Source organism: Colossoma macropomum, unplaced genomic scaffold, assembly GCF_904425465.1.
Source record: "Colossoma macropomum unplaced genomic scaffold, Colossoma_macropomum, whole genome shotgun sequence".
Taxonomy (NCBI): domain Eukaryota; kingdom Metazoa; phylum Chordata; class Actinopteri; order Characiformes; family Serrasalmidae; genus Colossoma; species Colossoma macropomum.
In genome coordinates this window covers 37191324-37216462 of record NW_023494802.1, presented here as the reverse complement: position 1 = coordinate 37216462, position 25139 = coordinate 37191324, and the positions used below count along the sequence as shown (strand labels likewise).

General features: G+C 40.7%; 1 protein-coding gene across 1 annotated transcript in view; it reads right to left on the bottom strand.

Annotated features, from left to right (window-relative positions):
* Window positions 1-4412: 4412 nt before the first annotated feature.
* LOC118823005 (collagen alpha-1(XXIV) chain) overlaps window positions 4413-25139 on the bottom strand; it is a 163152-nt gene continuing 142425 nt past the window's right edge. Inside the window, exons 50-60 of the mRNA XM_036592365.1 lie at window positions 23890-23943; window positions 22840-22902; window positions 22655-22708; window positions 22522-22557; window positions 20173-20208; window positions 19518-19544; window positions 17164-17226; window positions 16287-16455; window positions 13379-13488; window positions 6689-6895; window positions 4413-5831 (exon numbers count right to left, since the gene is read on the bottom strand). Of these exons, the coding sequence (XP_036448258.1) occupies window positions 5685-5831; window positions 6689-6895; window positions 13379-13488; window positions 16287-16455; window positions 17164-17226; window positions 19518-19544; window positions 20173-20208; window positions 22522-22557; window positions 22655-22708; window positions 22840-22902; window positions 23890-23943 (966 nt within the window). The 3' untranslated portion in view covers window positions 4413-5684. The remainder of the gene's footprint in view (window positions 5832-6688; window positions 6896-13378; window positions 13489-16286; window positions 16456-17163; window positions 17227-19517; window positions 19545-20172; window positions 20209-22521; window positions 22558-22654; window positions 22709-22839; window positions 22903-23889; window positions 23944-25139) is intronic.

Here is a 25139-nt window from a genome sequence, read left to right as displayed (position 1 = left end):
CTCAGTCCATTTTAAATGAGCTCGGGCCCAGAGAAGGTGGCAGCATTTCTGGATCCTGTTTAAATATAGTTTCTTCTTTGCATTTTAGAGTTTTAACTTGCATTTGTGGATGCAGCAATGAACTGTTTTCATAGAAAGTGGTGTTCAGAAGTGTTTCTGAACCCATACAGTAATTTTCACTACAGAATCATAACTGTTTCTACTGCAGTGCCACCTGAGGGCCCAAAGATCACAGCCAGCCAGTGCTGGTTTTCAGCCCTGTCCCTTACATAAAGAGATTTGAATATTTTACTCTGAATCTTCTAATGTTTTTATGTACTGTTGATGATGAAAAGCAAAAGTTCTTTGCTATTTTATGTTAATAAATGTTATGGTTGAGTTGTTGCTCTATTTGATGTGCAGTCTTTCACAGAGTGGTGAACCCCTCCTCATCTTTACTTCTGAAAGACTCTCTAAGATGCTCTTTTATACCCAATCATGTTACTGACCTGTTGTCAATCAACCACCAGGTGTTTTTTTTAGCATTACACAACTTTACCAGCCTTTTGTTGCTCCCGTCCCTTTTTTGGAACGTGTTGTTGGCATCAAATTCAAAATGGGCAAATATTTAAAAAAAAAACAATAACATTTCTCAGTTTCAACATCTGATATGTTGTCTTTGTACTATTTTCAATGAAATATGGGTTTAAATGATTTGCACCTCATTACATTTTGTTTTTATTTACATTGTGCACAGCGTCCCAACTTTTTGGGAAATGGGGTTGTTGAAGTTCACAAGTTCACACTTGTTTTCATTAAAGCCCAGAGCTGGACCAGCTCACACCGGACAAACCAGAGTGGGACGAATGCAGAACAAGCTAAAGTTAGAATGAGAAACAGCTCTGAGTTGTTGGCACTGATTTGGATTTTTACTTTAAATCCTACTTATACATTTAGAAACTGCTTTACTTTAGAAAAAAGGTCTTCTTTGATTTAACAGTGATTAAAGGTAAATAAAAGAGTCTACACTGTGCAGAGCCATGATTCATTCTGACCTGAGGTCCCAGGCCTAGTTTAGAGAGGAGATACTGTTTTTATTTTCCCAAAAGTTCCCCCCACCTTCAAGATCATCACCAAACTGAACTTGTGAAAAGGCTTTAAGCTACGGGCCGTTCAGAGGGGACACCTGAGTGAAAAAATCCCAATGTCTGTCTGATGCAGAGGAACATGATGAGTTCTGTAGTGAAAGAACAGTGATAGAAAAAAAACACAAAACAGGACATAAAACTGAATTCAGCCAAAGTGATGACCCTCTACAAACACTTTACTACAGAAAACTGCAATAACCTCACGAATACCATAATAAAAGCCAGTTTTAGGCGCTGTATATGTGTTACTTACTGAGCGCAAGTACCAAACTCTACTACGTAGTAAGTCAGTTTACAAACATTAACAATGACAGTTAATCACGCTGAGCTTTTTCAGTCACTACAGCCAGTTTTCCAGCTGTAAATAACTTTTAGAGTGGACAGTTGGTTCAACCGACCACCAGTGAGGCTGGCTGTTATCCTGTATTGTGATTGTGCTGCTGTTCTACAGAACCGAGTGTGTTCTGTATGACGCACTAGAACCTCTTTCACTTTTATAATAATCGTTTAGTCCAGGCGTGTCAAACTGGAGAGGTTCTGGGCTAAACTGCTGCGGAGATCAGCGTTTACCCTCATCTGACACTCAGTTCACGAAGGCCTAGATGAGCTGAATCTGGTGTGTTAGATGAGGCAGTGAGCTGAAGTCTGCAGTGCTTTGGCCTGTGAGGACTGGAGCCTGACACACATCCTTTAGGCTATACAGTCTGTTACAGTGTATTGTTTGTATTGATCTATTAACTTCAAACATCTCTGACAGGTTAACGCAGGCTGTCATACCTGTTTTTAGTTTTTTTAGTGATCCCTACATCAGGCATGGTTGCCAAATCCAGCAAAAATCTCCCAAATGTTGCCCAGAAGCTGAAAAAGTTTAACGACTGCATTTTCAAATTAGCCCAAATTGGGTGGGGGAACCGCAAACCTGACAACCCTGATGGCAGGTACCCAACATACCCAACCCGCCACAGTTCTACATAAGTGAAATGAACCTTTAGCCAACTGTGTTTGAACACAGAGGACTGAGACCTCCGCATTTAACCCAACCGTGCAGTGAAACACCACAAGCACATTAGTGAACACACACACTAGGGGGCAGGGAGCACACTTGCCGAGGGCGGTGGGCAGCCCCATCCACAGCACCCAGGGAGCAGTTGGGGGTTAAGTGTCTTGCTCAAGGGCACTTCAGTCACGTACTGTCAGCTAAGGGGATTGAACCGGTGACCTTCAGGTCACAAGGCTGGTTCCCTAACCTCCAGCCCACAACTGCCCACGACTGCACCCGACTGACCTCTTCTGCAGGTGTGTACGCCCTGCACTCGTTTGACATGAACTCCCACACTGTGTGAATCTTAAGTGATATCACATTAATCCAAAGGGGCTGGAAAACAGGTGGATGGTCTTTAATAAGAATGATTTATTTGTTTATTTATTTTTGATTGGGGAGATGACCCCCCGCCCCCCCCCACACTGCAGGTTTCCTTTGTGTGCTTCTTATTCTTGGTTATATTTCCTTTTGTTTAAACTAAAAAAAGGTGAAATGGACAGTTGGAGCATCAGAGAGACGCGTTAATGATCAGGAGCGACACACAGTGATTAAAACAGATTTATTTGATGTCAAACGTATCTAATATTTACATTAGTGTTGTTCTGTCGGGCTGACGCTCTTACAGCCTCTTCACTGCAGTATAAGTTAAACCGTGTAAATGGTGAGTGAGTGATGTGGTGGTCTGGCCTCCTCCGGCTGCCAGTGAACAACAGTTCATCAACAAACAAACCGCTTTGTTTATATACAAATACAAATTTTACATAAATAATCATTTGTACTACATGTTTAAGGGACCAGATAGATCTCTGACAGAGATATTATTATAATTTATTGGAGTACAGTAATTTGGAAAAGAACAAAAAAAAAGATAATATAAATAAACAAACATTATATTGTCAAAATATACACAGGCAAAAAAAAACGTACTGAATAACTAGCTGTCGAGCGCAGCACCATAAAGAAGGAGCCTGATCCTCCCAGAGAGTCACACACCCTTCACAAAGCAGGACTGTCCACGTTTCTCCCAACACACTTGACCTTAGCTATGAAATATCATGTGATCTAATGCTGAAATTCCATTTAGCTGTTCTGGTTTTGGCGTATGACTCGTCTGAAAGGGCAGCAGAACAAACCTTCTATCATAAAGTGTAAATAAAGCCAATATAACACAATTTATCAACACAATATTCATATAAATTAGGCTCTGAATGGATGAAAAGACCGATTTAAACTAAAAGTACCCTTAAAACACGAGTGACCTCGATGTAGCCAGTACATACAAATGGCTCGGCACGAAGGGCTGTCCTCGAAGGGCCGTCCTCGAAGGGCCGTCCTCGAAGGGCCGTCCTCGAAGGGCCGTCCTTGAAGGGCTGTCCTCGAAGGCGATACGTGTAGGAGGTAGAGCACCATCTGAAGAGATGGACGAGTCCAGACTGGGCTTTTTCACTTTGTACAAACAACTACAAACAGGAAAAGCTACTGTGACATGCAGTTATTGTGTAACGCTCCATCTGCAAGCTATTGCACTCTGTTAGAATGGGTTTAGTGCGGCGTTTACACGTCTGAGGCCTGAAGCACCAAAACACTGTAAACTCACTTACAGTTCTTTCTCATTACTGTCATTATTAAACGGTTCCAACCACACAGTCTGAGTTCTTCACCACAGCTGTATCACTGTATCTGCTGACCAGTGGCTACTTATAACAACAGTGACTGTGTGAGATGGAACTACTGACTAATATATATTCGAAATGATATTCAGGTCTCATATGATTTAACTTCTTCTTTACTTTAGAAAACTCTTACTAAAGAAACAGCGACAGTTTTCCAAACAAAAGAAAATATAAACAGTACTGTGCAAAAGTCAGAGACCAACTTTCATGAATTTAATTTCCAGTTAAAACTGCCATTAGGCAGAAGCTACTCAGTAAAAAGGCAGAGAACAAACACTTAACACATGTTTATATTACAGCATTTCAGGAGATTTGCTTTCAATTTTCCAAAGAAATCACAACCTCACAATCAGACTAATCCCAAACACATTCAGGGATGTTGAGGTCTGGACTCTGGGGTGGTCAGTCCATCGTTCAGCTTCTTTGTTTGATGTGTCCGTCTCCTTTTCTCAGTGAGGTTCTTCTTGACAGCTACACATCCTTTCAGACCCACAGCGCTGAGTCGTCTTCTCACAGTGGAAGGATGGACAGAAACACCTGTGGATGTTTTCAGATCTGAAGCAGCTTGATCTTCTCCTCTCTCTCAAAGATGAAAGCTTTAAGTGCTGTTTATCTGATGGGGGCAGTTTTGGGGTCTACCAGGTCTTCCAGGTGGTTGTTAGGAGGTCATTTTCATTGTAGCTTTTAATCTCACTCCTTGTGCAAGTGGATTATTTACCATTTAAACATTTTCCTGAAAAATGAACAGCTTGTACTTTATGGCCATTTCTGACATGAAATTAAATAAGAGAAAGGTGGTCTCTGATTTTTGCACAGCCCTGTACTCCAACTGATTCACCTGACCCCTGCGGTGCAGCACCACTCCAGGATCAGGACCACATTTACTGAACGTCTCAGAGGTGATGATACCAGAACCACGACCAAACCAACAGTCTCACCCCGAAACTATCCATAAGTATTTGGGCTGGGAAACAGTGCTTTAGTGGCCTGCTGGTGTTTTGTTGGGATCACTTTTACCCAAACAGGGCCAGTTTTTCAGAACTCTCTGACCGATGGATTTGGTCTCTGTAATCACCACATTCAGAACATAACATGATCTAGAACAGTTCTGAAAGCCTGGCCCTGAGGCTGTGTTCACACTAGGTGTTTTTTTTTAATAGAAAAAAATGCAAGAAGCCCTTCTGCGCTGATATGTAAACAAAAGAGGCTCAAGCAACGTGCACTCTGTAACCATGGTGACGAGCTCAACGAGATCTGATTGTACCGCTGACTAGAAAAGATTTTTTATTATTAATAATAAAGATAACACTTTTTTCTCATCGTTTATAGGAGCCGTCTGCCTGCCTCAGCCTCAGCAGTGTAGCGGTAGAGGCATGAAGTGCCTCAGCACTCAGCGGTCGGCCCCCCAGTTTGGGTGTTTGCACCAGCCTGGGTGCTGCAACCTGATTGGTCGGCTGTTTGTTCAACTTTTTAAAAGCATTATGAAGAAACTGGCAAATTTCCTTTGTTTTGTGAGTAAAGTTTGTGCTGATGGTTGAGGAGAACATGCTAGTGTGAACACAGCCCGACTGCAGCACCACAACTGACAAAACCATTTTCCTCAATAAACGCTGGGCCACAATTCTGCCTCTGTCTCAGACTCTATCAGAGCGAGCCTCGCTCCACTAACCACTCGTGTTCTTCTGGACAAGCCAGCTGTCACTGAAAACAGGGTTTCTCCCTGACCCGGTCAGGCGTCAGTGACCCCAGGTAACCCGCTGAATTATGGGAGGAGCACCTCGTTCCTTTGTGGCCAAACACCGGCCGTTCTGAAACAAGTCCTTCAGTGATTTCACAGACGGCTCATAGGAAGCAGACTGGTCCGACCTCCAGGTGACGCTGGTCACCCGCCTGCTCCGGCGGGAGGTCCTGGATGTTCACGATAGGGAGCTGCGCCGAGTCCTGAGCCAGGAGGAGGAAGCGAGACTGCTGCCAGCGGCCATCACGAACCTGTTCACATTCACAGTGAATTCACTTTCAGAGCCACAGTGAGATTCAGATTCATGTTAACAGCAGTAATGAGGTTTTTAATAACCGACGGTTAAAAAAACTAAATCTATTCACCCCCTTATCCTAAATGTAGTCGATCTCCTGTCTGAAGTTCGGTTCTGTTAATGTTGCACTGGAGCTACGAGGCTGACGTAGCTCACAATTAATGGAAGCTACCAATTAACCTTGTACAAACTCTAAACCTAAATCATTAACCATTACAGTACCACACTTATTACATACTAAGGCTTATTATTCAGTAAATACAGGGACTCCAATGCAAACTGGTTGAGCTATTCTTAGGTAATAGAAGTGTATAATAAAACTTTGGGCACGCCGATGGGCCCTGGCCATTTGAAGGGTTAAATACAAACCAGGTCAAGCTGTTAACTAATCTCTTATAGTCTCGCTTATGTGGTTTCTGACACTGTGTGACACACAGTTATAAAAAAAATGGACAAAATACGTCACATAGCTATTAACAGAGGTAGAATTCTGCCATTGTTTTGTCCATTTTTAGAGATATTTTTATTTAACAGCACCTCATACAGCATCAGAAACCCCATCAGTGGGATGATTTGGTCATAAAGATTGCGTCATGCTAATTGTTTACATGGCGATTGTTAGCAACATGAGCCTCGTGGAAAACTGAAGCAAACTTCAGACACCAAACATGTCTTGGTTGACTGACTGCGTTCAGGATGAGAGGTAAACTGTGTAAAACTGATTTTTCACTTTAATGTTCATGTTCAAACTGAATTCTGTTTAAATTCACAAACAAATTCACAAATTCCTCATCACGTCTCTCTCTCGAGTACCTGACAGTCGTCCTGAAGCACGTGGGGCTGCAGTGGGGAGTTCTTCTCGAACACCTGACCGTTCCAGCCCTGGAAACGCACAGCCCCGGGCGTCTCCGTGGCGACGGTTGCTGGGTCACTGTAGCAGTGGAAGGTGATGGTCTGAGTGGCGTTGATGCTCAGCAAGTGCAGGAACTTCATCTGGACCTTACTTACACTGAACGCCACCTAGAGGCACACAGAGGAACAGCACATGCTAAATGGGCTTCTGTTATTCGCTATTCTTGACAGTTTTATGCAGTGATACATAAGAAAGGGATTCTGGCACTGCAGCATTTTGCACTGGCCTGTATCTCACTGCACATCAACACCTGTGAATCTCACAGCTATTATACCACAGTGTCAATAATGATATTTATTAATTAGCTTTTAAGACAGTTATGACACAAAAATCCAAAATGTAGAACAAAATGTGGCTTGTTGTGACAACAAAATGAGTCTGAAATAAATGTAAGACTTACTAAAGCTGTAGTTAATCACACAAACAGCCCCCAGGACTGACCACTAACTTTAGTGCTTCATATGAAACAGTGGAAAAAGCTTGAAAGTTCAATGACAGATTGACAGGTTTTTCTTCATCAATAATAGAGTTATAGTGTTGATCAGTTATTCTTTATGAATAATGGAGTTACAGTGTTGATCAGTTATTCTTTATAAATAATGGAGTTATAGTGTTGATAGGTTTTTCTTTATATTGATATACTTTATATACTGAATTTGATTTGTTTTAGTTAGTAAATTTTATTTAAACGTTTTGTAAACCCCTGTTTAACCCTGAGGTCACCCTCAACGTACTTCCAGAGTTTAAATAAAGATTGATAGAAACTATTGAAAGGGAAATCTCCACATAATTGTAATGTTATAATGTAAACAAAAACATTCACGTGAAATGCACCATTCTAGAGAAGTTTATCCAGACAGAAATATTCACAGGGTGGTGACGGGAACCAGACATCCAAAGTTTGTAATTCCTCTTATAGCTCTTTCAAATAAAGCTATTACATGAAATAGTTACTAATACATATCCTGACACCTGAAACGCTGTTTTATGAATGTTTTGCAATAAGGTTCTTGGTTGAAACTGTATTTTTTAAAGTATATACAGGGTGGAAACACACATGAAGGGCACCCAGAAGAAAATATACATATTTTTCAGATCTACTTCTATTTTACCATCATCAGCATTTCATATAAACACTCAGAAGACTCATGTAGGTTCACTGGTGGTTTTGGATAGTAAATAAAATGGCTATATTTGTGTTGTAGTCATGGTGACCCCTGGTTCCTATCACCACCACTGTAAAGACATCTGAGTCTGTAAGTTTCTCTACAATGAACTTTTACACCAAACCACTCTGAATGACGTTGTTTAAATCAAGTACTCAATTATGCAGGAACTTTGAAAAATCAGTGGATTTCCTCTGAACAACAAATCACGGCTGAAATAGTTATTATTAAGTTAATATTTATTTTGACGGTAAATATTATTTCAGCATGTATTTGAGGCTCGTGCCTCTGTCTATCCGCAGTATCTGATGCCATTGTTAAAGAAAGTCTCAGAAAAGCACACTTTTGACATTTTTATCTATACACACAGCCTATAAACCCCACATTTAGACTTGTCCGGCAGTTTCGTACATAACATGCGGGCAGGACGTGTCAGATTTGTGCCTGAATTTGACGCAAAAGGCTTTTGACATTGGGCCAGGAGCATTTGATTTGAGAGAATCTCACAGTATACTGTGGTATTAGCAATGACAAACCCAGTCGAACCAAAGACATCTGGACTGGGATTTATTTTACTGTGGAACTGAGTTATAAGAGACCACAAAGGAGGAAGGCAATAAAACCTGCCTAGTCACATCTCTGAGCTCATTTGTTTAATTGGAATCAAGGCACTGATCCAGTTAAATCCGCAATGTTTTAACATCTTGTGAAAAGCCTTCCCAGAAGAGTAGAGGCTGTTACTGCAGCAAAGAAGGACAAACTCCCTAATTAATACCCTTCATTTCAGAAGTAACTCTGAGAAACGCTGAGAAAGTGTCTACAAACTTTTGGACACAGTGTGCATCATACCTCCAGAACTGGCTCTGAAAGGTCTCAGGAATGTTTTTCTATCTATTACAGGACTCACAGCCTCTCTACGGATATCTGTGTCCAACAAAAACAAAAGCCTCGGTGAAAATACCTGGGCTTTTTTGGGACAAAGAGGCTTTTCATTCAGAGGCTGCCTCTGCTTTCCCCACAGGTGCCATCCTGGTTCAGATTACGAGCTGTTCCCGTTAAAAACACAACCACTCAATAGCGCCCGCAAACACATTCACACCGGCTTCTTCCTTTGCGGTAAGAACCATTTCCCTTTCCCTCCGCATGTGAAACCATGCTGATGTACTGATGTGATAAATTAGGTGCTGTGAATAGGGAACGCAGTGGACTTCTGTGTGTCTGGACACTGTTTTTCGTATGTAGACAGTGTTTTTGATGGGAGAACATTGTCAGATCTGCAGACAAATGACAGCATTACTTTTGGAAGTGGCAACTAGTCTACAGTACAACACAGAACAGAGAAAAGTATTGCTCTCCTGCTAATTTTAGCGCAGTGTCGGTGTGGAACGACGAGACTACAGCTCACAGCTAGAACAACTCACACCTACAAGCTCAAAACCTTCAACGTTTTTAAGAAAAGCATCTTTTGCGTAACTTCTGGTGTTTTTAGTTTTTATCATATCATTTTTTAGTATGTCTGTTCTGTCGGCAAAATGAAGAAAAAGCAGTATTTTAACACGTCAACAGCGGCGGCTTTTAGTTACGACGACAGGGTCAACAATTTTAACCGTACGCTAAGACCTGTTCTAGATAGTGTTGCACCAAAAAAAACTAAAAAGAAATCCTGACCACAAAAATGCCACGGAAAAATGAACAGATAAACCAATGGAAAAGGGACCGCCAAGCAAAACGGAAATGGAGGAAAACTAAACTAACTATTCACTTAAAAATTGTGTTAATATTTATAACCATGCAGCACGAACAGAGACAGAAATACTACTCAAACCTCAGTAATGACAACAGACACAACCCAAGAGTCTTATTTTCAATAACTGATCGCCTGTTAAATCCTAAATTAACCAATGATTATCTCACTGAGGCTTCTACATCAAAATGTAATGATTTCCCATTATTTTTAATACAAAAATCACTAATATTCAGTCACATTTTATAACTCCAAAACTACCAATAGTGGAGTTTTATTCAACAGCAAAACTCTATGAATAGTTTTAAAACGATTACTGAGACAGAACTTCAGAAAGTTGTTATGCATTTAACATGTCTACCTGTGTTTTAGATCCTGTTCCAACAGCATTTCTAAAGAAGTATTTGACATACTTGTCCAGGTGTGTTGAACATTGTAAATCGCTCTTTGGAAACCAGCATTTTTTCCAGACACACTCAAAACAGCAGTCGTAAGGCCACTATTGAAGAAACAGAACCTTGATCCCTGTCACGAATGTCACTAGTGAGGCAACGGACTCGATCTCCCAGAATCCTCCTATCACTTCCTACAAACCCTGATACACACATGGACTTCATCTCCCAGAATACACTGGGAGATTAGCTGGTTGATGGTCTTGACACACGCTCCTATCAGCGTTCAAGATCGCCTGAGTTTTAATGTGCAGCACCTGTATCTATGATCACATGACCCCATCAGTTTAGCTTTTAAGCCCGAGCTTTAGCAGCAGTTAGTTGCGAGGTATTGTTTCATCTGCAAACTACTGAGCGTTCTTTCTATTGGGTTGATTACCGTGTATGACTTGCATTCTCGTTTATCTGACTCTGATTTTTGATTTGCCCACTGGATTGTTTGCCCTGGATCTCTGCTTTTGGTGTTTTGACCTTTTTGCCTGTTTTTGACGACGATTTTGGATTTTGACTTCATCAATAAAGCTGCTTGTCTCCCTTCATCCGCGAGCATCTCTATGCTGTGATAATCAATACAATCCCTCAGTTCTTAGCAATTACAGACCAATCTCTAACCTTTTTTAAGTAAAAGTAAGTTTTCTCACAGCTTCATGAATTCCTAAATGAACACAATCTTCATGAGAAAATTCCAGTCTGGCTTCAGAGCAAATCACAGCACTGAAACTGCTTTAGTGAAGGCAGTGAATGATCTGAGAATAAATGCTGACGCAGGTCCTGTTTTCGGTACTTATTAACTTCTGCATTTGATACTAAGAACCACAGAATACTTCTAAATCGGCTTGAGAACTTGGTTGGTCTTAGCTGAACTGTGCTAAACTGGTTCTCTACATATTTAACTGGAAGACAGTATTTTGTAAACATAGGTGGACATGTCAGATAAGCATGATATTCTCTGTGGTGTACCACAAGGCTCTGTACTAGGTCCACTTCTGTTTTCTTTGTATATGCTGCCACTGGGTCAAATCATTAGGAAGTATGGCATCAATTTTCATAGTTATGCAGATGAAACACAGCTGTATATATCTGCGGCTCCAGACAATGTTAGTTCAGTAGATAAGCTCCCTATATGTCTGTCCACCATAGTTAGCTGGATGAATAGCAATTTCTTTTCAAGCTTAATGAAGAAAAGACAGAAATAATTATAACTGGTAGTGAAACAAAGAGGAAAAATGTGAATAAAAGACTTGGAAATCTGGCTCATCATTTAAGGAACAGCATGTGTTCAACCTTATCCCTGTCTGCAAGATGCAGAGAAATTGATCCATGCTTTTAAGTTTTCGAGACTTGACTACTGTAACGCTTTGTTTATAGGACGTCCTGCAAGTACAACCAACAAACCAAAAAGAATATTAACACAGACTAGAAAACAGGATCATATTAGACCAGTTTTAGCTTCACTGCACTGGCTGTCTGTCTCTTTTAGAATTGACTATAAAATTTACTACTAGTTTTTAAATCTCTTAATAGTTTAGCAGCTTCATACATTTCTGACAGATGATGTTCCTAATCGAGCTTTAAGATCATCTAGTTCTGCCTGCTCCATATCCCACATATGAAACCAGAGAAGCCACGTTTTGTTTTTATACACCAAAGATATGGAACACATTATCAATAAACGTCCGTCAGACTCCTTCTGTCAGTTAAAAACGTAGTTCTTTACTTCAGTGTTTAACTAGGTTTTTTATTGTTTCCTATATTTTTACTGAAATATCACTATTACTTTTATGTTCTTGTTAGTTGCATTTTTATTGTATTTTTTCTTTTTATTTACACTTTTATCTTGTGCTTTTTAATTGTATTTTTTAATATATCCATTTTCTGCTATTTATTATTTGTTTATTATATTTTGTTTTTATTTTTGATAATCTTTTTCTCTTCTTCCTCTGTTGTTCTTACTTTGTATTATGAAGCACTTTGAGCTGCATTATTTTTACCCAATTATCTCCCCAATTTAGTCGTTTCCAATTCCACCCGCTAGTTAGGACTCCCCCAATCACACGATGCTATCAACGCTAGGAGGGTGAAGGCTAACACAGGCTTCCTCCGAGACCTGTGAAACCAACCACCGCTTCTTTTCGAACTGCCGCTCACGCAACGTCACTGGACAGCTGAACGCGCTCGGAGGAAAGCGCCAACCGCCAGATCTGTTACGTCAGCTAACAGACACCTGCGCTGACTAGCATCGCGTTGAGTGATGGGGGGAGAAGTAGGGGCCATCCTACCCACCCAGAGAGAGCGAGGCCAATTGTGCTCTCTTGGACTCCCGGCTACGGATGGCTGTAGCATCACCAGGGATCGAACTCACGATCTCCTGATGATAGGGCCAACGCTTAGACGGTTGCGCCACTCGGGAGCCCTGAGCTGCATTTTTAATGTATGAAAGGTGCTATATAAATAAACATCATTATTATTATTATTATTATTATATTATTATTATTATTACATATTATATCTAATTTGCCAGTATTTAGTGCGTCCACTCTTTGGTCGTGCCTTTATTTCAGATTCTCTTCCTTTCAGGAAACTCTTAAAGAAATCTGCAGCCACACCTCCAAAGTTCAGTCTTAGAAGTTGCTTTTTGCTCTTTTTGCTGCTCACAGTTCAAATAATCCCAAACTCATTCAGTGCTGTTGAGGTCTGGACTCTGGGGTGGTCAGTCCATTGTTCAGCTTTGTTGTTTGATGTGTCTGTCTGTGTATGTTAAATGTAGAAAATAAACAGTAATTGTGCATTAGAATGTGCAGATGTGTCACACCATGTGTTCAGTAACAATCCTTCTGGAAAACAATTTTAAGGCACTATTAATAAAAATGCCATTAAACAATCCTCTAAACTGCAGTGTGAGTCAATTCAAGAGAACTGCTGATGTTCCAGCAACAGTCGTGCGTAAATCCGGTCCCAAATTTCCTTGAAATTTTTCTGCTAATTGAAAATGTCTGTGTAACGCAGCCGCCCTGGGGGAGAGAGACAGTTAGCGTGTCTGCCTGTGAGTGCTGCATGTCTGCTGTAATTGGGTTCTCGACAGAAGATGTTCTGCTGCTGTGTGTCTGTCCTGTGGAGTTTCTCTGAAGTGTTCTGGTTCTGTTCGGCCGTGTCTGAGCCACTCCTGCTGTTGGCTGCGTCAGCACCACTATAACTCAAACACTAGGATGGTCTGTGTTGTGCTGCTACCTTGTTTGTGGAGAGCGGATGGATGCAGGTTTGGCCTCCAGCTGTGAAGTTACAGAACACCTGGATGGCATCAGATGTGCAGCCCAGGTTCGGATCGATCCAGAACATTCCTGATTGAGACACGGAGAAACAACCTCAGACATTCCTGTTCGCTTTAAAGCCATATAAAGTCAGACTACACCAGTTAAGGGTCTGGCATCAGTTCTCCTCTGTGTAGCCTCGTAAGACAGACTTCTGTCTATCATCACAGAGGCTGGTATGCTTTGTCACTTAACATGGTGAAAAACTGGCTACTTCAACAGGAAGGGGCCGCTCTGATGGATACACAAAATAAACAACCACATAAAGCTTTAATGCTTATGTGTGATGTATAAAAGCAAACCATTTTAAAGGCCACTACACACTGAAAGCAATGCAAATAAACTACATGATAATACAACATTTACAAGACTTTTTCCCATCAAAACTAAGTGCACTGGACGTGACATGATTTAAAAAAAAATGCCATGTTGTTTGTGTCAAAACAGACAGAATATCTCTCAAAATGTCCTTCAGGAAATCTGTGAAACTAGCCATGTTTCCATGCAGCCTAATAATCCGTTAATAATCTGGCTAATAGCCCAATCGGAATAGAATATGTCCATGTATACACCTCGGTCGGAATAGTCTAGTACAGAATACAGTTTCTATCTGATTGAACGAGGTGGGTAATCCTGTAAATAATCAGTTAAACAGAAGAATAATATCCGTGTAAACGCCTGTATCTGATTACATTCCCTATCGGAAAGTTTAAGTCCGTTCTGATCATGTTCGTCTCGTCATAGTGAAAGTTTATACTGTTCAACATGGCGGAGCAGAAACTGGTCAGAGGAGACGAAGTTTATGCTCTGGTCTTTAAAAGGCGGCGGTGGGACGGACGTCCAGCTTATGTGTCTCAGAACACGACGTCTTCCTCTCGGCCTTCTTTAATAAGGACATGTGAAGGACGTTTTCCTGAGTCTGACATCATTTTAAAGCAATTAAAAACACAAGCACTGCTCACTGCTGCTCATCTCACTCGGACTGGGCTCGTGATGCTTGTTGGCATGGTAACGTCTACACTAAGTGGTACTCTTTGCATGCGTGTAATTTTGGATCAGATTACTTGTAGTGAGCATGTAAACGGAGATTTTTTATCAGGTTGTTGAGTAGAGTGAGAATAAACACCTCAGTCTCTGCGTGTAAACTCAGACACCACGCAAACAGCTTTCCACTTTGGAAAAGCGAACAGGACTAAAACTTTAACTCCTTAACTTTTGGAGAAGCAGCTCCACATGAAACTGAGCACAGAACAAGGCAGAATGCTTCAATTTCAAGTAAGATCTCCTTTGCTCCTCACAGAACGGGAAAGCGGTGACACTAGGCTGCTGTCCATTTTGGAAAAGTGAAATCAGTGAGCAGAGCTTCATCGCTTCATTCAAAAACTCAAACACTGTGTGCTTCCAAATATAATTTGGATGTCTGTAGCCCAGTCTGAGCTTGGCTTGAGCTGATTTTGGAGATTCTGATCCTTTTGACTGTTTGTTTGAAGGTCCAGTTGCTGGGACTCGGCTTTCTGACAGGGATCGGTTAGACAGCTCATTTTGCCGGCGAACGTTCGCAAAAAGTGAATAAAATATGCATTTTGTCATATGAAAAACCTCAATTGTTGCGCAAGACATTGTCAGTTATACTTTTTCTCAATTTAATTTACTGTTGTTTGAATAAATCAAACACTCGATGTACAAAGGCCTTTAAAATGGGGCTACAATACAAACTCATAATGTAAAAACTGTTAAAATGTAATAATATCCTCATCTAATAATGCAAAAACTTTTTTCATAATGTAAGAAGGTATTTCATTATATGCTGTTTAATACTTTATAAAATGAGAAGCAAATTAAAAAAAATAATGTAATAATGTCAGCACATAATATAATGTAAGTCCTGTTGTAATAATCTGAGTGTAATCTAATTCACTTTATGAGCTGCTAAAATGCTCAGTGATCTCTGGCAGCCTACAATGTGCTTCAAAGAAAACTGTTAAGCAAGCTGTGAGACCATGAACTTCATAAACTTTGGTCGATCCAGTAACTATTTCTTGCTCCAAATGACTCAGCATGGTGTGCAGAGGAGGTCCATTAGACAGATTAAAAGCAGTGGATGGAAGTGTGTATGCACAGATATCTGGATGCCTAATCAGAATTTAACTAACAAAGTCCTGATAGTTAGGCCAGGGTAGCATTCAAGAGAATCTAGATAGTCCATATTTCTGCAGGTGGAGCTCCTGAAACAGACTACCCACATTTTGTCACTTAACATGATGGAAAACTGGCTACTTTAACAGGAAGGGGCTGTTATGACACTTATCAGATGGTCCATACTTCTGTGGGTGGATCTCCTGAAACAGACTATCCACTGCCCAAATGAATACAATCATTATGATTGAAATCTGTTTTTACATTTTGTTTAACTGTTTTGTTTAATTCATAAAAATTGCTTAGAAAGTGCAGATTCTAAGCTTTTAATCTGTAGAAGAGGAGATGATATATTAGGATTTGAATTTGATTAAATGTTTCTGTGTTTACAGTCTTGTTTTGCCGAAATCATCCTTTGATATTTTGCCAAGTTTTTGCCATTTCTTACATTTGAAAATGGAAAGACGTCAGACGTATAAACTCAAGCCTGTTGATTCGAATGCAAATGTAAGTCATTGCGAAACTCTCCATGTAATAAATTATGTAATTGTGTAATTATATTTCATTAATATAAAAACAACAATAACTCCAGTGAAACATAAAAACTGATACAGATCAGGGTTCTGACTCAAAGATTTTGGACTAATGCCAAAGACCGAATGAATGAATAAACGAATGACCGTTTCCCTCACCATCAGCCAGGCTGTGCTGGCAGTCCAGCAGGTCTTTGCAGAAGCGGGCGGGGTTTTGTCGAGTGCCCATCGGTGTTCTTATGTTAGCAATCACGCTGCTGAGGTAGCGCAGAGTCCTAAACACCTCAGAGCTCTGCTCTTCCAGAGAAACCTCAGTGTTCTGGTAGCTCTGAGAGAGAGATGGAGGAGAGAGGACAGTGTTAGAGCACAGAGCTGGACGTGTTGTGATTACACTGCTGCACGCTGTGATGTATACTGACCCATAATATATTTAGAACACCCTGACAATATAAAATGGCTCTGCATCATTTTGACCAAAATGAATTACATTTACTGGATTAAATGAGAGCCTTGATTGGTCAAAACACTCACAGAGACTCATCTGGAACATCTGATGTTGGTCAAGATGGTCATACCTTACAATGAAAATGTTATGGTGTATTTAAGGACTCGTTTGGAAACTGCAGGCTTCTGCGGTATCAGTATTGCACACAAGCATTTCTATGGAGCCCCATCAGTGGAGGAAACTATTCAGTGAGCACAAAACAAAGCGCGCATTCTTCTTTCTATAAATATCGTAAGCTTGTAATAGTTTCCTCTGTTCTGTTTTAATGCGTGACATATGCTAGCCTGAAGACAACTATGCAGCTAACTTTATATCTCTCTCTCAAAGAAATAAAACCTTTTTCCCGTTCTGGGAGTCAGTTTCCGTAAAAGTGAAAAATGCTATGAGCTGTTTATAGCCATACATTCAGATAACAAAAGCCGCCATATAAGGCTCGTGTGATATTTTCCTGCTTCCTTAATGTGTCAGTAAGATAAAGAGACGGTAAGAAAGAGAGAGACAGAGAGACACAGAGGATGTATGCTCTTGTACCTCCTGCAGTGCTGTGTCAGACTCCATTACGGCCTGCATGGCTGCGTTTGTGCGCACACGTCTCTGTAGAAAGATCAGATCAGGCAAGTTAAGCAAAAATTACTGTTAAATACTTGAATTTACAAACTCAAAACTGATCCTAGATTAGCACACTTTCACATGCATGATACGCAAGATATGACCACGAATGAGGACTGAAGCACTACTGGAGCTGAACTAGCTTTCCCAGAGGAAAAGCCTATGTAATGTGTTTTGTGGGATCTGACTGCTCGACTGGTTCAGGACAAAGTATTTGTGTATCTTCCCCAAATTCCCACATTAAAGCTCATATCCTGGATGTTCACGTCAGCGTTACACCGCAGGACACACTCAATAAAATGAAGAACACGACTCTCAGCTGTGTTTATTAATAGGTTTTGTCATTCCATTAGTGTGAGGTGTACTGGAGCAGGGCTACTGTTAGTGAGACAGTTTCAAGTTCAGCCAACAACAGAAGACTGTAAAACTACACACTGCAGATTCATACTGGATTAAAATCGCTCCACAATTATTACTGTCAGACTGTAAAACTACACACACTGCAGATTCACACTGGATTAAAATCGCTCCACAATTATTACCGTCAGACTGTATAAACTACACACACTGCAGATTCATACTGGATTAAAATCACTCCACAATTATTACCGTCAGACTGTTAAACTACACACACTGCAGATTCACACTGTCTTTCTGTCTTTACTGGACAGGTTTATTCAGCACATTTCTGTAAGCATCTGTTGAGCCACCTCTGGTCTGCCCTTTGGCGGCCAGTTTGGAGACATTTCGTTCGGTGAGGGCTCCTCTTTACGGGAAAAGTTTTGATGTTTAAACACTGATGGTCATATCAGCTCTTGATGTGAAGCCTGAAGCTGGCAGAGCTCAACGCTGGCTGTCCCAGTTTACTGTACACTGTGTGACTATCAGTGTATTCCCGTCTGTGCTTGTGCTTTCTTACATTGAGGATGGCTCTGTAAGCCTCTAAATCATAACAGGAATCTTCCAGTCAGTGTCGTGATTCATCTTCACTCTAAACTAAAGTCAAAAAGCCTTTCACACATGGATGCCCCAACAGCGTCTCCTGAACTCCAGCCAAACCCCATCAGCAAAAGTACAAACATGGGGGTAAAAGTTCAATTCCAGCTAATTCAACGTTTAGCTTGGCTTCACGGTGGCTGAGGAAACCTGTGAGTGTGTGGTGTTGATTAAGCTTGTTTACTTACTGAACAAGAAACAGATTATCATACAGAATGAATGAAAGTGGGTTTACTGTGTTTCTTAATGGAATACAGCAGTGAATGCAATGGAAAAAGAATAAAAAGAGATGTGGATATTGATATCAGTGGGACATTCAGAGGCCAAAGCAGCCGTCTAATCAGAGCTACAGGCAGGTTTACAGCACTGTTATTATTACAGATAAGCTTACAAGCAGTTGGATTAATGGTAAGGGAAAGTATTATAAGTTAACTTTTAATTTTAACTGCAACGTAACAGAATTTGTTTTTTGTCTTTTTGGCACAGAAGAGTTGCAGCATGTAATACATGCTGTGATTGTTTCAAAATGTACCGTTCAGTCCTCAGTCCATATAAGGAAAGTGCAAAAACTGCCACATCATCATGGTTGTGATGTCATAACTATGAGCACGTTCATATACAATCTCTACAGAAGTCTACAGCAGTTGAGCTCATCCATTCATGGTGAAGTGATAAGGACTGTTGTCACTGCACGTCAGCCGGGATGTTTTGTGAATGAAGCACAGCACAGCCAATCAGAACAGAGTTCATTTACATATACCAGTCTTAAAGGCACGGCTTAATTGTAAGAGATAAACAGAGTTTGGAAAAAGGTCAGATACAACTGAATTACAACCGTTTCTAGTACATAAGCAAACACATACAGAGCCCTGCTGGTGACATCATGTGTAAATAAAAATAATGTGTGGCTTAGTAAGGTGTGGGAATGAGATAACAAAGTCATGGCCACAACTTAGTAAGGCATAGGGATAAGATCCTAATGCGTGGCCACGATTTATTAAGGCATGAGAATGAGATGATTAAGCCTTGACCACAGCTTAATAAGGCATGATCTCGTTCCCATGCCTTCATAAGTCGTGGCCACGACTGAATTATTTCGTTCCCACACATTACTAAGTGGTGGCCACTCATCAGTATCTCGTTCCCACAAGATTTATACGGGACGTCACCAGCAGAGCTCCATAAACACAGATGTTATAAATAGACTAACAATAAACTACAGTATGGACCAGTAAAGGGCAATGAAAGATAGAATATATGCTGTGGAACTTGGCTCTTACCGATGGACCAGGAGGACCTGGAGGACCCTAAGATACAAAATCAAGAGAAGAATATCAGGATAGAGAAAACATAGCTCAGCACCAGCCACATGAGGTCTGTCTATAAAACACATTCTAATAGCACAGAAAAGGACCTTCGCCTGCACATCTACAGCCCTGAAGAGAGATCAAAACCTCAGCACTAACAGTCAGATGTGCCTGCAGGCTTTCATAAACAAGGTATGTTGGTTAGGACTGAAATTAAACAAAACCCAGCAAAGTTTGGGACCCCTGGCATTACTGTCTGACGTGATTAGCAAATTATGACAAAAGCATGTTGTAATTTTATAGTAATGGTTTCTCAGTCGTAGCTCACTGGAATGAGTGCAGATGTTGTGTGGAAAGCGCAGCTTCTTAACTCTCAATCCAGCCCACACAGTGTTTATGAATAGAACAGGAGATATTTTATTATGAGTTGAATTTGATGTCACATCATTGTTGTCTTGTTTTGTAAAACAAAAAGACCATCCTTTACATTTTTATCATGCTTTTTTATTTTCCTGATATTGAAAAAAAGGGCAGATGTTCAGATTTGAACAACATAATGTAAACCTGAATGTAATTGTGTAACTTTTTTAAAGTGATTGTACAGGAATGCTGCACACTGCTCACTCACCCTCGGTCCTGGACTGCCTTGAGGCCCCTGAGGACCCTGTCGAGACAGAAGAGAGACGTTACGGTAGTGTCTCTCTGACAAGTGTAAGACAACACATGACTGAATACATCAGTGATCCATCAACCAAACAGCGCAGCCAGAATAGAGACGTTACTCAACAACCACAATGTTATTTTCTTTTGGAAAGACGAAAATGTGCCCACTGTACTAATTACAAAATGTTTATGGGAAAACCCCAAAGTGAATTGTCACTGTGAATAGTTATCGAAAGCACATCAACAACGGCTCAGCAAAACAAACACAACCACAGTTTAGTCCTGTGGTCAGGAACCTTCAGCTCACTGTCCAAAATCAGGTAAAAAGAACACATTTCGGTCAGCCTGTGTAGTTAAAAGACAATGTTATGGAGGAGGAGGAGGAAAAACAACAGGAAAAAAGGAAATTAGGGACAGACTCAGTGATGGAACGCTACTGCCCACTAAAGGACAAATCAGGACGTACACCTTTAAGCAGGACAGGTAGTGCTCATCCTGCGCAATATCTAACACACTAAGGTCAAGGTTTTTACAGTTTCTTTTCTGGAACACAGAGTTTACACTTTAGACAGCTTTATGGGAGACGATGCGTCATATATTACTCTCTATATGGAACATCACACATATGTTATGACAAAGCACTGCTAGTATAATGTGAGTTACACTCAAAGTGCAAATGTAAGAGTGAGAGAAACGTGGAAACGTCTACTGTTTGTTCATCATACAGGATAGAGTCTCACATATCATATTATACTATACGGACATCTTAATATATGGACCGTTCTACTGAATCAGTTCAAATTTGCAGTCCAGCATGAAAAAACTATGAACAAAACAATGAAGTACTCAGACATTGGATATGTACAAGGATTATAATTAGGACAACACACTTGTGTGAATTTACACTTGTTTTTTAAAAAAGTTGAAAGTTTTAGATTTATCATGAGTTTAATTTTTAAATGAAAAAAAAAAAAAATTCCAAAAATGCTGTCCTACATTTTCATGTCACTACCAAAACACAGAGTTTTAATCTGTAGGCGGAACCTTATTTTAGCCACACCCCTGCATTTTAGAGCAGGAAGTGAGACTGCATCCGTGTCCCTCATGGCCACATGGTGAGCAGTTAGATCCCATTGATTTGAAGCAAAAGATTCCCAAATCTGACAATGTGTGTATATTCTTAATATTTGTCTCTGCTGAAACACATATTTCTGTAATTAAGTAAACTTTCTACTGTAATTAAGTAAACAGACACTACTGAAACACTTGGTAATGTTTCGGTAGCTTTATGATAATTTTGGTAATGACAAAATGAAATGTTCAATCATTTATTTCAATAAAACAAACATAATTAAGGTACAGGGTCACTCAAAGCAAAAGGGCTTTAGTCTGAAGCCCGAGTCAGTTAAAAATTAGAAACGTGTTTTGAACCAATTCAGTAGAAAGATCCATGTATCTATTGCACTACAGGCTTAAATCAAAGCCAGGTATGTAGCTGTGCACTTTACCCAAGTCAAGGTTAAGTGCTGTTTATTTCCCTGCACTGTTGTTGGTGAGCACTGGTGCCCTTGGAGACACATGAAGCTTCACCAAAGCTTTTCAAGCTGCCACTAACACTGGACACTGTCACTGGACACTTCTACACGCTTGCTGCTAATTCTATAATTGACAGTTTGCAGAAACTGGACCCGGTCATCCTGCTGTTTTCCATCAGTCACCTCTTGACTGGCTTCTCATGCAGAGGGTCGCAGGAACACACCTAAAGGTGTAAATCTCCGGTGTGCGTTTCAAACAATTGTACTGTTTGTAGGAGCTATTAAGGACTATTTTGAGAATGTGCTGAAGAAAGTGATCTGCAGTACGGTCATTAAAAAACAGTGGATGTGAACAAAAAGTCCAGTATCTCTAGAAGACACCACGGGCCATATGGTAACCAAAAACAGAATAGAGATACAATTATTTTTGGATCAAAGACACCCTGAAATGAATGGAAGTGAAAGGAGAGCTTCTCTCAAATGGCCCTCTCGTGCCTGAGCAGCCCCTGCTCGGGTGGCATGCTTTAGAAGGCAAACGCTGGGGGGTCCAGTCATTTCAGCCAACAGACGCCCACGTTGGCTAGCATCTTGCTGAGTGACAGCGGAAAATAGAGGGCCACAGAGAAAGAGGACAGTTAAGCTCTTTTGGCTTCCCAGCCATGGGCGGCTGTGGCATCACCAGGTGGTGAATTAATCTCCCGACTAGAGGGTCAACATTTGGACAGTTGCACCACTCAGGAGGTTAATATCAAGTTAACTAGAAATTAACGTTTCCTCACCATTTCTCCTTTTCCGCCTTTAGGACCCTGTGGACCCTGTAGGGAAAATAAAAACACGGAAAACACGTAGATTATTTAAACAAACCAAAATATTAAGAGTTATGTACAAAAAGAGCAGCGTACAGGGACTCACAGGCTTCCCCTCTGGGCCAATCATTCCTCCTGGACCAACAGGACCTGTAAAACCCTGAAACACACACACACATATACACAGATGAGCTGTGATCAGAGAAGAAAGCAAGATGGAGATGGAGCTGGAGATGGAGAGAGACAGACAGACAGAGAGAAAGGACGAACACAGATATTGCTGTAACTCACCAGTGTGCCCACAGGCCCTTTGGGTCCTGGAATGCCAACAAAGCCTAAATCTCCATTCGGTCCCTAAGATAATAAAGACAATGACAATTTCCAGTTCAGTAACGTCCAGTTAAACTAAAGTGATCCAGCTAATGTCTCTTATAGGGAGGGTTGAAAAATCAAATTCAAATCACAATTTGCATTTTATCTTGAAAGTGCAGCTTTCAAACCACAAGGGCAGCAGGTTTAACTATGTGTCACATTATTCAAAGTTGTCTTAAGTAAGGAAATATAATCTTATAATGCAGAGCTCGGGAACTGAAGCCTGGCACACTACATTCAGCCTTTAGTTCACAGAATGGTGGTGATTTTCTCACTGAAAGAAAAGGTCTGAAGCTTAATTTAGAGAAAACCACCGTATTTAAACCACAATCACAACATTGGTCAGAAAATCACAACTAGATATTCTCCCCAAATCACTCAGCCCAGGTCCTGGTACAGTATCTGCATAGAAACTAAAGCAGACAGGATCATGAGGGATCACAGCTTCTGCTGTCGATTACGATGATGGTGATGACGATGATAATGATGATGATGATAATTGAGCTCTATTTCATGCTTTTGGTGCTTTGGCTGAACACTTGACTAATCAGACTGATCTCTGATCATCAAACTGAATGTCTCACTGGTGACATTCATTATTATTGAAGCAGAATTTGACCTGTGATGGAGTTTGAGCTGTGAGCTGGGAGACTTTTCACAGCGGCAGCAGAGCTTGTCTAAATTAATCACTAATTATTACAATAAAAAGACTTTGTTAGACGCTGTTCTTTACATTTCCAATAAATGCAACAACAGCATTGAGAAATCATGTACTTATTGGAGAAGAGTAGACTGAACAGTGGAAATAGCCACTCTTTCACATCAGCATCAAAGGCTTAATCCGTATTGGCGTATCTGTAGTTTAGAGTTTGGCAGCTGCAGCAGCAGGAAGACAGTTTCTTCCAGCGGTGATGGAGTTTCAGGCTGCTGTGGTGTACAGTTATGAGAAAGATGAGGAAGTGAACTGACCTTCGGTCCTGGGAAACCCTGCAGTCCTAATATGCCTGGATCTCCAACTTCACCCTGCAGATACACACATATACATAAACATGACTGACAGCTGAGTTAACCTCTTTAACCCTGGGCCCAGCTTCGGTTAGTCATTCACTTACACTGAAAAAAGTACAAATCTAAAACTGATCTCAATGCATGACTTTGTCAGTATAACTGTCATGTCTTACACAGCAGTTTCACAGTAGATACTGAATAACAGGTCTAAAGATTAATAACTGAATAATACGCCTGCACTCTGCGGGTTTAGCTTCCTTGTCCTGCTGCTTAACCAAACACACACCCCCAGTGTGGAGCGCGTGGCAGTAAGGTGATATAACCTGTCAGTAGTTCTGGAATGTGGGCTCCATTTCAGCTTCAACATCCAGCTGTGTTATGTAAGAAACAGGAGCACCGGGTTCTCCCTACATTCTCCAAACCTTCTCCCACCCTCACCACTGCACTGACCCCGCCCTGACCCCTGCACCGTCCCTACATCCCCCTGCTCTCCATCTCTTACATAAGCTCTTTGAGATTAGCCAGATGCAGGGTTTTCACTCTGATCCCCTCTCTGAGGCTGGAGGAGAAGCAGGAACACTGGGATTTTCCTTCAGCTTTGTCTCCACAGGCGAGCTGCTATATTTAGCACTGCCTGATGATTGAGAACAGGTGCTATAAATCAAATGGTATTTTGTAGTCAAATGTGCTGACATCCAGATACAGACCTTGAAGGCTTCAGCGCGCCACAGCAGTCCATTTAAAGGGCCAAAAAATGTCATTTTTTCCTTTCATTTTTTAAATAAAATAGGTTATATATATATATACCTATATATATATATCGCTGTTGTTGGAAGAAAACCTCGTATCTCCATTTTCAACGTTTTTTAGTTTTTGGCATAATTTAAAAGTACCTGTTGCCCTTTGCATTGTGTGTAAATTTCATGATGAATCGACCAAAAGAAACGGCCCAAAACAACTTGGAAAAAAGTCTGGTTCCATTGACTTACATTAAAAGTAAAGTATGTTTTTTCCTTCTCCTGTAAAGTTCTCATTTTGGAGATATGAGGTTTTGTTCCGACAACAGCGATATAGTAGATATACTGTGTAAACACTGGTTCAAAATGGTTAATTCACTCCCCAGTCCACATCTCCACATTAAGCTGCATTTTACATTCATCGTGGTTATGACTTCACAACCATGAATGCATTCATATATCACCCCGTTCAGC